The sequence below is a fragment of the Pseudonaja textilis genome, chromosome 5, assembly GCF_049901715.1.
Source record: "Pseudonaja textilis isolate UNSWEBS1 chromosome 5, rPseTex1.2, whole genome shotgun sequence".
Lineage (NCBI taxonomy): Eukaryota > Metazoa > Chordata > Lepidosauria > Squamata > Elapidae > Pseudonaja > Pseudonaja textilis.
This window is the reverse complement of record NC_141994.1, coordinates 22,514,027-22,529,555: the sequence shown is the minus strand read 5'-3', so window position 1 is coordinate 22,529,555 and position 15,529 is coordinate 22,514,027. Positions and strand designations below refer to the sequence as shown.

The 15,529-nt window shown below is 40.9% G+C and overlaps 1 protein-coding gene across 6 annotated transcripts in view; it reads left to right on the top strand.

The window, feature by feature from the left end:
• Window positions 1-15,529, top strand: part of RELN (reelin) — a 357,738-nt gene that overhangs the window by 32,077 nt on the left and 310,132 nt on the right. For all 6 annotated transcript variants that reach the window (XR_015743791.1, XM_087934256.1, XM_087934254.1 and 3 more), the window contains exon 2: window positions 14,463-14,573. Coding sequence is in view for 5 of the 6 variants with exons in the window: in XM_087934256.1 (XP_087790382.1) it covers window positions 14,463-14,573 (111 nt within the window). In the remaining variant the exon portion in view is untranslated. The remainder of the gene's footprint in view (window positions 1-14,462; window positions 14,574-15,529) is intronic.

Below are 15,529 nucleotides of genomic sequence, written 5' to 3'. Positions count from 1 at the left end.
GGAAAATTGTCGAGATTAGGTCTGCTCTCCTAGGTGACCTAGGCAGGAAACACAAATAGATGAGCTAAGTCTACTTTCTTGGAAGGCTCCATTAGTAGAATCTTGCAAGTCGGAAGTGGCAAACTTTCTGCCACTGCTTTTAAATATCTGATCAATTGGGGTGGGTGCTTCCTAAGTTTCTTTCTCTGACTGTTAGGTTCCTCCCTCTTTTAACAGAATAACAGAGTTGGAAGGGACCTTGAAGGTCTTCTAGTCCAACCCCCTGCTCAAGCAGGAGACCCTATACCAATTTAGACAAACGGCTGTCCTGTTGGACTAGAAGACCTCCCAGGTCCCTTCCCACTCTGTTCATTCTGTTGGAAGTCTGTAAGGATCAGTGTTCCTCTATTGCATAGCTAAGCCAACATTTGGTTGAAGCAAAGGGATTAATTGGGTGGCACTACACAGTAGCTATAGTTATAGATATATAGAGCAAATACTTGAAATAAGTAGAATTGAGATTGGATACTGGTCCCATGCAGTGGTGGGATTCAAATTTTTTTACTACCAGTTCTGTGGGCGTGGCTTGGTGGGCATGGCTACGTGGGTGTGGCCATGTGGCTGGGTGGGCGTGCCTTTTTTTTGCTTTTTTTTTGCTTTTTTGCAGAGGCTCTTCTGAGGCCCAGAAGGTCCAACCTGTTTTTTGGGCCTTCTGGGCCTCAGAAGAGCCTCTGGGGAGGGGTTTTCTTGCTCCCAGAAGGCTCCTCAGAGGCTCAGGAAGGCAAAAAAATGGAGCAGGGCTGATCCCCTCCCTCCATTTTGTGCCTTCTTGGGCCTCAGCAAGGAGAATCCCAGCACAACTGATCGTATGAACAGCTGATTGTCAGGAGGGGAAAAAAAGAAAGAAATACCTTAAGGGGACAGCGTCAGGCGGGCGGGGTGAGCAAGCATTGGGTGGGTGGGGCAAGCAAGCCAACGGCGACCAGGCGATCGGGTTGGGGGCGTGGCCAGCCAGAACTTACTACCTCTTCAGCGACCCACACCAAATCCTTGCTATCAGTTCGCCCGATCCGGTGTGAACTGGCTGAATACCACCACTAGTCTCCAGCCAATGATAATTGGATCTTTGAAGCCAAGTTGAAGGAATTAAAGGGGCTTCACCTGTTTTTGTGACTTTGTTGCTTTTGTATCCCACCTTGGGTCATCTCAGGTTACTTGCTTATCGACTGCAGCGATTCACTTAACAACTGTGGCAAGAAAGGTTGTTAAATGGGACAAAACTCACTTCACAAATGCCTCGCTTAACAACAGAGGTGTTGGGCTCAATTGTGGTCATACATGGAGGACATCCTGTATTACGATTTCAGATAATACGCGAGAAATTTTTTTAAATGATAGGCAGTTCTCTCTGCTCAAGATTCGGCATTGACAAGTCTTTCCCTTTGGTTTCTCTAAATTTAACTGACTTCAAAAATCTTGAGCTTTTTTGTACTGATGAATAAAACATGCCCCAAGCAAGTGCCATTGTTTCAGCTTCAGGTTTAATTTTTTGGGGTGTGGGTGGGGGAAAGAAGCAGAAAAGTAATATTTCCATTTTTAAAGCAGCTCTAAGATCTGAAATAATGCTCTTAAAGTCTGTTGTCTTTGACGATCAAATTTAGTTTAAGCTTTAAATATATTCCCGTAGTTGAAAAACATTTTTTGCAAGGATAACCCCTCTGATATTTGAAAGCAGGAAACAGAAACTGGAAAATAAAAGTATTTTTAGTCCTTGGTTTATGATCAGAATTGAGCCCAAAATTTCTGTTGTTAAGCGAGACATTTGTTAAGTTAATGTTATGACCTTTCCTGCCACCACTGCAGATGTTAAGTTTGTAACATGGTTGTTAAGTGAATCTGGCTTCCCCATTGGCTTTGCTTGTCAGAAGGTCGCAAAATGGGATCACGTGACCCCTGGGACTCTGCAATCATCATAGCTATGAACCCAGTTGCCAAGCATTCAAATTTTGGATCAAATGATCACAGACATGCTGCAATGGTCATAAGAATAGAATAGAAAATAGAATAGAATTCTTTATTGGCCAAGTGTGATTGGACACACAAGGAATTTGTCTTTGGTGCAGATGCTCTCAGTGTACATAAAAGAAAAGATACATTCATAAAGAATCATAAGGTTCAACACTTAATAATAGTCATAGGGTACAATAAGCAATCAAATCATACTAGGAAACAGTCAACATAAACAGTAAGGATACAAGCGACAAAGTTACAGTCATACAGTCACAAGTGGGAGAGGATAGGTGATAAGGAGTGATGAGAAGATTAATAGTAGTGCAGACTTTGTAAATAGTTGAACGGTGTTGAGGGAATTATTTGTTTAGCAGAGTGATGGCGTTTGGGGAAAAAACTGTCCTTGTGTCTAGCTGTTCTGGTCTATAAGCGTCGTTTTGAGGGAAGGAGTTGAAGTAGTTTATGTCCAGGATGTGAGGGGTCTGTAGATATTTTCACAGCCCTCTTTTTGACTCGTGCAGTATACAGGTCCTCCATGGAAGGCAGGTGGGTAGTAATTGTTTTTTCTGCAGTCCTAATTACTCTCTGGAGTCTGTGTCTGTCCTGTTGAGTTGCAGAACCAAACCAGACAGTTATAGAGAGAAAGTGTGAAAAATCAGTCATAAGTACTTTTTCAGTGCCATTGTAACTTAATTCACTTAACAACCAGGTTACTCACTCAGCAACTCTAGTGACTCACTTAACAACTGTGGCAAGAAAGGTTGTAAAATGGGGGCAAAACTCAATAAATGTCTCCCTTAGCAACAGAAATTTGGGACAGAAATTGTGGTCGTAAGTTGAGGAATACCTATATTGACATTCAGCCAGAGTTTTAACAAGAGTTTTAAAATCCCTTTTCCTTTTGTTAAAAATAAATCAATGTATTCTGTTTTTTATGGTTAATTCTTTGTCAGTGATATATTGGGCACTAAGTATACAATTTTTTGCCTTTTTTGTGTCCTCTTACAGATATGACACCCCTCTAGTCTTTTGTTTTGCTTTTTTCCCCACTTCTCTGTTTTATATATATAGATATATTTTAAAAAAAGATTAATTAAGGAAAAGTGACATCCATCTTTGAAGAAATGTTGCCCTAATTTACATTTTTAGATTCACAGTATGCTCAGCATTCTGCTTATATTACTTAATTAAAACATGCTTGGTTTCTTCTGCAATTATTTTTTATGTCAAACCATATTACAATTAGACAGTTGTGGTGTACCCACACAATAAACACCCACCCCACTTTAGCAACAATAGAGATCAGAATAGGTCCCATAATTCCACATAGTGTCTTTTGTGGGTGTTGAATTTGCAAACGTTCTTTTCGTATCTTTCCCAAAGAAAGATCCCTTTACTTTATTGTTTTTTGATTTCTTTTAACCTTGGGGGTCTGTTTTTTCTTTAATGTCACCCATTGTTGATATATCTGCAGCAAGACTTTTTACATGATAACAATTTGGCTATTATATTGAGGCTGGTACTTGCTGGGGGTTAATGTGAAACCTTTTCGATTGTGTCATGCCCCTGGTGGAGACTGACTCTGCGAGAAAGGAGGAACAGCCACAGGGAGTGCAGGTGTGGCTCCAGAGGTTGTGGAGGAGGCTGGGGAAGAGCAGAGGCCGGCTGGGCAGTCAGAGGACCCAGGCCCATCCCTTCTCCATCCTAGGGTACGCAGGGAGGAGAGGGCGTTGATCCTCTTCATGGGCCGCAGCTGTGACAACTGAATAAGAGGACAAACATGCCTACGGGCAAGTGCTGGAAACAAAGCGTGGAAATATCTCTAGTTTATGGTTCCTCTCTGAGTTTGGTGTCTTTCCCAGTATGTGTTCTGTTATCTGTGGACGTCCTCCAGTCCTTATCCTTATCTTGCCTGGTTTGTGTTGTTTTTTACTCTTTATCATTTAAATGGCATTTCCTCCTTGTTGTAACTGCTCGTGTGGGAGGTTTTTTTGTCTCCAGTCAAGGACATTTGGAACTTGGAAGCAAAGTGAAGGAATAAAAGGGGCTTCGTCTGCTTTTTGTGACTGTGTTTATTTTGTATCCCACCCTGGGTCATCCACACATTGCTTCAGGAAAAACAATGCTTCAGGACTGGAGGCTAAAACATACAATGAACGGTTGCAGGAACTGGGCATCTGGAATAATATGAAAACTTGTGTTTTATGCATAAAACAAACAGAATTCCTGAAAGAAGGCTCAACATTTACAGTAAATTCCTTCTTCCATCTAAGAGATGTCTGTGTAGATAAATCTCACAATAGAGAAGCTGCATTCAATGAACTCTTTCAAGTCTCAAGAAATCCTTTGCAAAATTCAGCTTAAGCTTAAGTCTCCCAGACAGCATTAAGATCTGCAAATGCCATCAAACAATTCTATTTTAACCAAAGGAGGTGAATTAATGCCGACTTTGGTTAAAATAGAATATGCTTTGAAGCTATTTTAAACTGAAACTTTAGCTCAAATACCGAACAGTGCCCAGGCGGACCTTCATCCTAGGAAAAACACCCCAAACTGTTCCAGATTAAATTTCTAAGATCTGTACCTGCAGCACCCAAAGGAGTTGCCAATGCCCTCTTCGAGATAAAATCAGGTGTGTGCCTAAAATTAAAGTTACAGTACAGGCAGGTCCCCAAATAAGTTCTGTTCCTAACTTTGTTTTAACGTGAATATAGATGTAAGTTGGAATTTGCATTTATTGATAGGTTGAATATTACAGATAGTTCACAATTGAGCCCTAAATCTTTGTTGCTAAGCGAGACAGTTGCTAATTGCTCCATTTTATGACCTTTCTTGCCATGTGTGAATTGTTGCAGTTGTCAAGTTAATAACACAGTCATTAAGTGAACCTGGCTTCCCTGCCGAATTTGCTTATCAAAAGGTTGCAAAAGGACACTGCAACCATCATAAATACAAACCAGTTGCCAAGCGACTGAATTTTGATCATGCTGCAACGGGTTAAGAGTGAAAAACAGTAACGAGTTATTTTTTTCAGGGCTGTTGTAACTTCAGTCACTAAATGAACTGTTGTAAGTTGAGGACTACCTGTAATACAAATGGCAGGTGTCGTTTTTCATCCTGGAGCTGACAAACTGCTGAAGGTGCACGCTTTTGATATGCAGTTTGTTTTCAGCGGGTTTTAGTGGTTCATAAAAACATGTGCAGCTTCAGTGGCTTTTTTCAGATAAAGGAAAAAAAACACTGCCTGCCATTTTTAGTGACAATTAGCCCATCTCCTGGCTAAAATGGTATATATGATTTGTTTTTTAAAGGTGAAAAAACTTAATAAAAAGTATTTATTAGGACTGCAGAAAAAAACAATGGCTACCAACCTGCCTTCCATGGAGGACCTGTATACTGCACAAGTCAAAAAGAGGGCTGTGAAAATATCTACAGACCCCTCACATCCTGGACATAAACTAGACACAAGGACATTTTTTTCCCCAAACACCATCATTCTGCTAAACAAATAATTCCCTCAACACTGTCCAACTATTTACTAAGTCTGCATTACTATTACTATTAACCTTCTCACCACTCCTTATCGCCCATCCCCTCCCACTTGTGACTGTAGGACTGTAACTTTGTCGCTTGTCTCCTTAGAATTTATATTGACTGTTTCCTCGTATGATTTGATTGCTTATTGTAACCTCTGACTATCATTAAGTGTTGTACCTGATGATTCTTGACTCTTGACGAATGCATTTTTCCTTTTATGTACACTGAGAACATTTGCACCAAGACAAATTCCTTGTATGTCCAATCACATTTGGCCAATAAAGTATTCTATTCTATAAAAAAAAAAGGCAAACAGCATTCTCCTTCCTTTATCTGATAAATTTAAGATTGGTCTTAACTTTTCTGTAAGAAGGATGATCTTAAGCTGCAGGTAATTCTCAACGTACAATTATTCATTTAGTGACCATTTGAAATGACAAGGGCACTGAAAAAAGGGACTTACAATCGGTCCTCGCCTTTACAACTGTTGCACCGTGTGTTCAGAATTCAAATTCTTGGCAACCGGCATATATTTATATCGGTTGCAGTGTCCCAAAATCAGAATTTGTCACATTCCCAGCTGGTTTCCAACAAGCAGAATTGATGGGGGAAACCGGATTTGCTTAATAACCATGTGGTTCACTTAACAACCATGCCAAAAAAATCCTGCAAAATTGAGCATGACTCACTTAAAAACCACCTGGCCCCAGTGATGGTTATAAATCGAGGACTATCTGTGCTGGCTTGAAGATACAATTCCACTTGCATTAATAATGATCTCTTAAGCCAAAAGAGCATCCTAGAGCAAAAATTAATACCCTATGGTGATATTATCAGAGTATCTATAAATCTTGGCTTAAGACAAGTGTTTCTCACTGTTGGCAGCTTTAAGTTGTGTGGACTTCAACTCCCAGAATTCCCCAGCCAGCAAAGCTTTTGCTGGCTGGGGAATTCTGGGGATTGAAGTCCACAAATCTTTAAATTGCCAATGTTGAGAAACACTGGGCTAAGACAAAGCCAATACCAACTTTCCCAAAGATTTAATGGCATTATATTTCAGACAGGAGCAAGTATCTTGTCATAGACAAATAGGACCTGGATGACAAAGGACTTCTATGAATCGGCCAATTATCTCTCTTCACTGACATTTTCCAAACCAAGGAAAGTTCTGGGCTAGGCATAATATTTTTGCCTTTGGCATGACTACAGGGGAGAGACTCTAAAATCCCATTTGAGAAACACTTTTTCCCACGTGGGCCTGGAGATGTTAAAATAGACCCAGGGCGTGTAATCTTACTGCACCATCAATCAAGAATATTCTCCTTGCCTGATTTCTGCCCCTTTTACCCAGCACAATCTGACACTGCTTATATGCCCATCCTTCTGTTTTGTTTTGCTTTTCTCGATGTTGCTTCAAAGGAAAAAACGTGGAAGTGATTTGTCGTTGCTTTTCCTGGGAGGCTTCTTAGATTTTCCAATCTAGCCTGCAGCTCTGCCTTTTGCCAGTAGTCCAAGTTTGGTTCCAACGGTACTTAAGGACTACACGTTTGGATATTTAAGTGAGAATCCCCATACAGGAGATGTGCTCCCTCCCAAAGGTGCTTTTTCAGGAGGCAACTGTACTTTCTTGTTTTTTTTTATTTTGAAGACGTTTCGCTTCTCATCCAGGAAACTTCTTCAGCTTTGACAGGAGAGTGGGGAACAGTGGTGGGATTCATCTTTTTTTTTACTATCCGTTCTGTGGGCATGGCTTGGTGGGTGTGGCATGGGAAGGACACTGTAAAATCTCCAGTCAGAGGTGGGATTTGCCGGTTCTCTGAACTACTCAATATTTCTGCTACCGGTTCTCCAGAACTGGTTGGAACCTGCTGAAGACCACTTCTGGTGGGGAATGAAAGGATTTATATTCCTTGCAGACAGCTGGTCATTTGCATCCTTTTTAGAGCGTCATTGAGGCCACTTGGAGGTTTATCTGTGTCCTCAGGGTCACCTGAGTAGTGCTCCTGGTTCCTGTAATCTGTAAAAAGCCAGGAGCACCATCCAGGTGACCCTGAGGACACAGATAAACCTCCAGGTGGCCTCAACAACTCTCTAAAAGGATGCAAATGACCAGCTGTCTGCAAGGAATATAAATCCTTCCATTCCCCACCATCCTGTCAGAGCTGAAGAAGCTTCTTGGATGAGAAGCAAAACGTCTTCAAGGAAAAAACAAGAAAGTCCAGTTGCCTCCTGAAAAATCACCATTGGGACAACTGTGACCTGGATGATTGTCCAGGTCCATCCTTCTAGATGTCCTCCTTCCCACTTACGGGTTTATTAAATAAAGTTCTCTGCCAGTTTTGTGTAAAGAAAAGAAGATTCATTATTCAGAAGTAAAACATGACAGATGTTTCCAGTCAGTTACTCGCTGTACCTGTTGGTGAGGTCTCAAAATAGCTGCAACTTTTTGTGCTGTGGTGTGGTAGTGAGGAATTTTTTTTTCCTGAATAAATTAGTAAGATACAGTTCAGACTGAGAATATTTTGCCTTCTCTTTGTTACTTGTAGAAGTGAAAGCTATTTTATTTGTATCATTTTGCCTCTCTCTTTAGTTAAGAGCCCTATTAATGATGCCTACAATTTAATTTTGTTTGCTGAAGGTACTTAATTCTTTTCCCGCCCGAGAAAGCTGGGATAACATTAAAATTAGTCTTGTAAAAGATTGTAAGTAGCAGAAAATCTTTAATATCGATCTCGTTATTTTTCTTTTTCTAAGTCTGAAAGGTCTACTTAAATGTACAGTATGGGCCTTTATACTGTAGTAACAGTGAATTTAATGAGGGGTAAATGATCAAGATCTTCTCTGCTGTTTACCTTGACTTTTTTTTTTTGCTTTATTGATTAAAAAATGACTGATTCATGATAATGCGAAATGTAATTTGCAGTCTTATTTGTTGGTTCCAAAATCAGCTACTGAAAATCTATTGCTAAAAATATCACACTTTCTCAGGTTGGTCACCTCTTTTATGCAGTTACTTGCATTATAATTTCTTCAAAAGATGAAAATATGTCCATAAAAAATCAATGTAACAAGAGAACTGAAGAAAGAAAGAAAGAAAGAAGGAAGGAAGGAAGGAAGGAAGGAAGGAAGGAAGGAAGGAAGGAAGGAAAAGCAAGAAAGCAAAATGGAAAGAAGGAAGGAAGGAAGGAAGGAAGGAAGGAAAAGCAAACAAGTGAGCAAGCAAGCTAGCAAGCAAGCAAATAATAATTTTTAAACTTTTCCAGAATATCTTCCTCTATGTCTTTTCAATCATCAAAATCTTTAATTACGTCAGCATATGTGTAGAATATTCCACTGTTTAAAACAAATGAATGAGATGAATTATGGTTATAGACATTATAATAATAATATTATATTATAATACTTTATTTGCGGTCACAGACCAAAACACTAGTACAACAAAAGAAGAACATGGGAAAATTAGTCATAAACAATTGGTCACCATAAACTTGACTAAGGGGAATTACAGCGTTCTCTGATGGTTATAGCTCTTTAAAAAAAATCGGAAACCTGAGAAGTGATGTATGAGGAGCCATCCCCTAGACAATATAAGAACAAATTGGTAACATTGGGTCCAGAAGGGTCCGTTTCAAGGAGAGACAGTAACTTAGATCTGCCTGCGTGGTTATAGAAATTATGGTTATAGAACTATGGAAATGATTTCTGGACCTCGGAACTGCTCTTAAAACATGATTTGCCATCGCTTCCTGATTATTGAGTCCCCATATTCTTGACAGTAGGAGTTCATCTGAATTAACCTTTAGAGCAGGGGTCTCCAACTTTGACAACTTTAAGCCTAGTGGACTTCAACTCCCAGAATTTCCCAGCCAGCTTTGCTGGGAGTTGAAGTCCGCCAGCTTTACAGAGAGAAGAAACAGATGGCACTTGTAGTTGCAAGCAAGAACCTTCTCCGTATTTAACAATAAATATTTAGTAGCATTTTTTTAAAAGAGTAGTCTAGGATGGGGTCCCCAAACCCCCTGTCTGTGGACCGGTATCAGTCTGGGATCTGTTAGAAACTGGTCCATGCAAGCAAGCAAAGCTTCATCTATGCATGTAGGGGATCTAGGTAGTGTGGAAAACCATGCCCCCACACCCAGTCCACAGAAAAATTGTTTTCCGTGGAAGTGATCCCTTGTGCCCAAAGGTTTGGGAATCTCTGGTCTAGGAGAAGCCTTTCTTTTAACCTCTTACTAATTGCTGCATTCTATCATTATGTGTTTTTAAAATTTCATTCATTGTTTCTTTCTTCTGAAGTCAATAACCCAAGAATTGGGAACGTGTGCCAAAACTAGACATAGTGGCATAACCGTTAGCACTGTGTTTTCATAGGTCTGTTTTGCTGCCTTAAATGTAAAATGCAGATTTATTGCTTCACTGTATTGTTCTTTGGATGGGCCCTGACCCTACACTTGCAAAACTTGAGGCAACTAACACCATTTTTAAGCGATTATTACATTTCATTATTCTAATGAAGGCAGCTGTCTTCATCTATATATATAAAAGCGAAAGACCACTCACGCATCATCACAAAATCTTCAGAACCATAAAACCTACAAACTTGAAATTTGGCACGTGTGTTCCTCTTGCCTTCTAGGTGCTCACTAAGAAAGGACTTTTCAAAATGATCACCAGAGCATTAGTATTTCATATATTATTATTATTATTATTAACATGCTTTGATGGTAAGGAGTTCTACTCCCCCTCCCCACCTGAAAAGAAATCTCTTCCAGATGCAAAACACAAGCAGAGGAGAGGAGTTTCCGTTTCAGTTTTAACAGCACTAAGCAGCTTTAGTACAGAACAGTTGAGCTAAGCCACGCCCAGGCTCCTTGCTTTCTCCTTCTTGCTCACATAGCAAATACTGTTTCACCTTCCCAGCAGCCCTCGACTCTCTCACACACTGACAAGACACTAGCTAGATGAATACCAATGGATGTTGGTAGGCAAGAGGCACAATTTTCCCCCCTTATTTTCCTCCCCAAAACTAAGCCTGACCACATAGTTTTGTAGCAAAGCACGGGTATAGAGCTAGTTTTTAATATTTTGCATTTATGTATACTTTCCCCAATGTTCCTATAGCATTTGTTGATTTACTGGATTAGTTAAGAATGCCCAGTTTTTAAAAAATAAACTCATGGCAGTTTAGAAGTAGATAAAGCCATATTCAATTAGAACAGGATTATACATATGCCTTGACTCATATTAGTTCATATAGTGACTATTCATGCCAGTGTTCTTTCTGTCTTATGGCGTTTTCAGCATGTGTTACTACTGTATATGATTAATCTAGTTATGACTAGAACCTTGTTGCTTGTATCTTTACAATTTATATTGTTTTATTTAGTTTCCTAATATTTGATTGCTTATTTAGTACCCTATGACTATCATTAAGCATTGTATCTTATGATTCATGATGAATGTATTTATGATGTCTATGATCATGATTTATCATTTATATCTTTTATCTATACTGAGAGCTTATGCATCAAAGACAAATTCCTTGTGTGTCTAATCACATTTGGCCAATAAAGAATTCTATTCTATTCTAGTTTAGGAATGATCGATGGAGTTGCATGCCAACTATATGTATGTCATCCGTATGCCCTTTGTACCAATTTTTCTCTGAAATTCTAACTTGGGATAAATTGTATAGATTTGTTCCCTAGTTCTTGGTCCCAGACAATTTTTGAGTAGTATATTGTGAGGTTTATTTTGTTTCTAAGGAAGGTCATGGCTTCTAAAGAAGTGTTAGCTAAAAGCTATAATCTCTTAATTGCAGCACCCAGGAAAATCATACTGATGATTTTTCGTGGGAGAGAAGCAAGCAACCAACTACAATGCCGGATTCTCTGGGTTTTATTCTGTTTTGCAAAAGTGGGGGGGGGAAATGGTGTAAGCCTTTGTTTAGGCTTAAGACATCAAAGCACTAATTAATTCTCTAATCTGTCAGAAGGACACCCTCAGCCCACCTACTTCAGCTAGCATTTGCTTAGTAGTTCAAGGCCTTTGTGGTGGAAAATGCAAAGTAATGTCACTAATCTATAATGCAGTTACGAACACTCATTTTGATATTTTCTTAGTGGAGGCTGCTGGAATAGAGCATTTTCAACACTCTTCTCTGGGCACTACTAATAGTACCAAACAGTGTAGTAAAATAAATATTCAGAAAGCAGATGCTGTCATGTAGCAATGTGTTGCAAAAGGCCGTTAGATGAGATGCAAATCCTTTTCATAAACCGGGAGAAAACCCCACAAGAAAGAGGAAAGAACAGGGCATAAAGGGAGAGAGTCACGTTGGTGTAGCGGTTAAGCTATTGACCTTGAAACCAGAAAACCGAGTTAGATGATGGGGTGAGGTGGGGAGGAGGCCCAATCCCTGTGGGGACCGAGTGGTGGTGGGGAAAAGCCCGTGGGGGCATGGTGGGGGTAAGGCTATGGCAGAGGTGGTCTTCAGGTTCTGACCAGTTCTGGAGAATCAGTGGTGGAAATTTTGAGCAGTTCGGAGAACCGGCAAATCCCGCCTCTGACTGGCCCCGCCCCCATCTATTCTCTGCCTCCCATTGAGTCCCAGCTGATTGGCTGGGCCTTCTTTAGTTGCCCTGCACAGGAAAACAGAGCTGAAAAGCAGGTTAGTGGGGTGGGGAGGGAAGGGGGATTTTGCAGTAACCTTTCCCTGCCACACCCACCAAGCCACACCCACAGAACCGGTAGTAAAAAAATTGAATCCCACCACTGGCCTATGGGAACCCAATGGGGGAGCGCTAGGCAAGAGGGGTGCTTCAGCATCCCTGTGGTTGGTCATAAGGACGAACGATTGTGAGGGCAGTGGTGTGATTCAACCGGTGTAACTTGGCGGTCGTGTGCTTCGCGCACGTGCCCACCCTTTAAAAAAAGCCCATCTTCAGCTATAATACTTACCTTCTAGTGAAGGTAAGTATTGTTTGTTTTTTTTGAGAAAGTGGGTTTCCAGTCCCCTAATCATCTTTGTTGCTGTTCTCTGCACTCTTCCTAGAGTCTCAACATCTGTTTTACATTGTGGCAATCAAAGGGTTCCAGGGTCATATGACCTCCCTCCCTGTCTCCTCATTGCTTTATCAGTGATGTGTTTAAATTGGAGCCACTGAGAAATTTAGGTTTTTTGTGACATATGACTCATCCACATCGTGGTGCAGATAGTGTCATAACAGGGAGTTACCGGTATATCCATGTCTCACGACGGCTCTGCTAGTTTCATTAGTTCCCACTATGCTTCTGGGTGGTATTGATGGACCTGTTGTCCTCCATGAGATGGGATTCGGTTATTTACAGGCTTGCCTCTCCCTGGTTCTTTCTACTAGTCCCACTAGATCCAAGGGGAGACACGCTCTGGATCCCTTCAATGAAAAAATGTCATTGTATGGGGCTCTGGAAGGGAACCTTTTCTGTCACAGCTCCTTCCTTCTGGAACACCATACCTTCTGAAATGAGATCTGAAGACAGGATCTGTCTGGAGATCGGAAGGCTCTTTGGCCTCTTTGTCAACTATTTTATCTGGCTCTATTCTCGGTGAGCAGCAGAGGATTTCCCCCCTCTTTTGCTAATACTGGTTTTGCAATAGTGGTGAATATAATATCGTGTTTCCTCCAAAATAAGACCAGGTCTTATATTAATATTTGCTCTCCCCCAAAATCATTGGGTCTTATTTTTCCAGGTCTTATTTTCAGGGGAAATGAAGTATTAAATGTGTCTGTCTGTCTGACGATCTTAACTGGGGCTTATTTTAGGGGGCAGGGCTTATATTACAAGCATCCTGAAAATCATACTAGGGCTTATTTTCAGGTTGGGTCTTTTGGGGAAACCCAGTAGAACGAACCTTCACCCTCAATATTGGTTTTATTGTTACGATCCTTTAGTATTTTATTTGTTGATCAAAAAAGAAAATAAGGGAGGAAATGAGGAAGAGAGAAAAATGTAGGGGAAAGGGGAAAAGAGAAATAAAAGTATTAACCCAACTCCTTTTGGTGCAGTAACATAAAATCTCAACTTTTTATTTTTACATAATATATATACTGGTCATTTCTGCAACAAGAAACCTATCAAATCAGCAAAATGCAAAATCAAAATTTTGTTTTCTTTCCGCCTCAAGCACGAAGTCCAAAAGCAGTTTCCAAGTAGAAACAAAATTTAATTATGCTCTTTTCTTTAATCAAAGTGGTCAATTCTGAGATGCTAACTCATCTCTGCTAATTCCATCAACTTTTGCAGCCATTCATCTATTGCAGGAATCAAAGAATCCTCCTATTTTTGTGCGCAGAACATTCTTGCTGCTGTCAGCCTATGTAACCATGATGGCAAACCTATGGCATGCATGCAGGAAGTGACATATAGAGCCATTTCTGCCGGCACAGGAGCAGTCTCCTAGAACTGATCCACTGTGCATGCGCGTGTGCCTCCTACCAGCCACCTGATTGTCGGGTATCTGCCACGCATACCTGGGGGGGAGCGGAGCGCACACAGGGGGAGTCATGTGTGCATGCGCAGAGGTACAGAGCGCATGGGGGTGTCATGTGTGCATGTGCAGAGGAGCTGGGGGTGTCATGCATGCACTGCATTATGGGTACAGGCACGTGTGCACACTTTTGGCACGCAACGACAAAAAGATTAGCCATCACTGCTATATAACATCAAAAATATGGCTTTATGTTTCAACATGTTGGTAGCCATCTCGAGTCACATTCGCAAGATGGCTGGCTGTATAAATTGATTAAATACATCAATAAATGAAAAGATTTGGCTGTTCTGAGTCCAAAGGAAGGCTGGGCGAATTGTTCTTTTGAAAATGAGGGTTGCTTTTGTTTTGTTTTTAAATAAAAAAATACTGCAGGATATTAAAAGATATTTTTTTCCCCTTTCAGTGACTATTTCAACAAGCACCTTTTTTGATGGCATATTGGTCACAGGACTTTATACATCTACCAGTGTTCAAATTTCGCAAAGCATTGGTGGGTCCAGTGCATTTGGATTCGGTAAGTCTAGTCTTTTTTCTTGGAATGAGTTTTACAAGTACGATCTAACAATACTCACTTTTGTTCATTTTATTTTAGAGAATTTCCACTTTTACTAAACACAGGTGGAGGAATAATTCTCTGTATAGAACACTGTCTGGGTTGCAGAAATTCAGACAACCACTAGGTGGCAGCCAAAAGATGATGAAAACTCTCTTTGCTGCCATCTAATGGTTGGCAGATTTTATAAACCCGCTCCTATGCTGCTACTCTTGTCAATCGAAAACTCATCCTAAAGCCTATTTAGCATTGGAGTCACGTCCCTGAAATGTTCATTATATGTCAAAAAAATTAAGATGGCAAACAACATTTAAATCACAGCCCAATGGGGGATTAAGGAAACAAGTTGTCCATTGCTTTTGTAATTTAAGCAGGCAGGGGTTAATGAGCAATGCAAACCTACCGTGTTTCTCCAACAATACGGCCTCCACCAATAGGAAGGCCCAGCATGATTCCTAGGCATGAGGTGAAATTAAGCCCTGCCCGCCCCCCAAATTTAGGCCTATTTAAACCATGCATTTCCCTGCCATTTCTCACATCGTTCGTTAGAACTACACAAGGTGAAGAGAAATGTGGGCGGGGGGAAGATGGGGTGGGTGAGGAGGAAACTTGCCTTTAGGAGTGCCCTGCAGGTAGCCTAGGCTAGAATACCCCGATCTACTACCGATAGAATATCAGCCGAGAGAAGCTCCCTGAAGGCAGAGTCACCAGCTGCTTCAATCGGCCAGTAGATGCAGTCTTGGGGCGAGCGCCCACGCACACTCCCCTCACCCCAAGGCCATTTCTATCGGCCGATGAAAGCTCCCCAAAGGCAGAGTCACCAGCCGCTTCGGGGTGAGGTGTGGTTGCCCACGTCCCCTCGCCATGAGGCAGTGTCTTTCGGGCAATGGAAGCTCCCCAAGGACAGTCATCAGCCA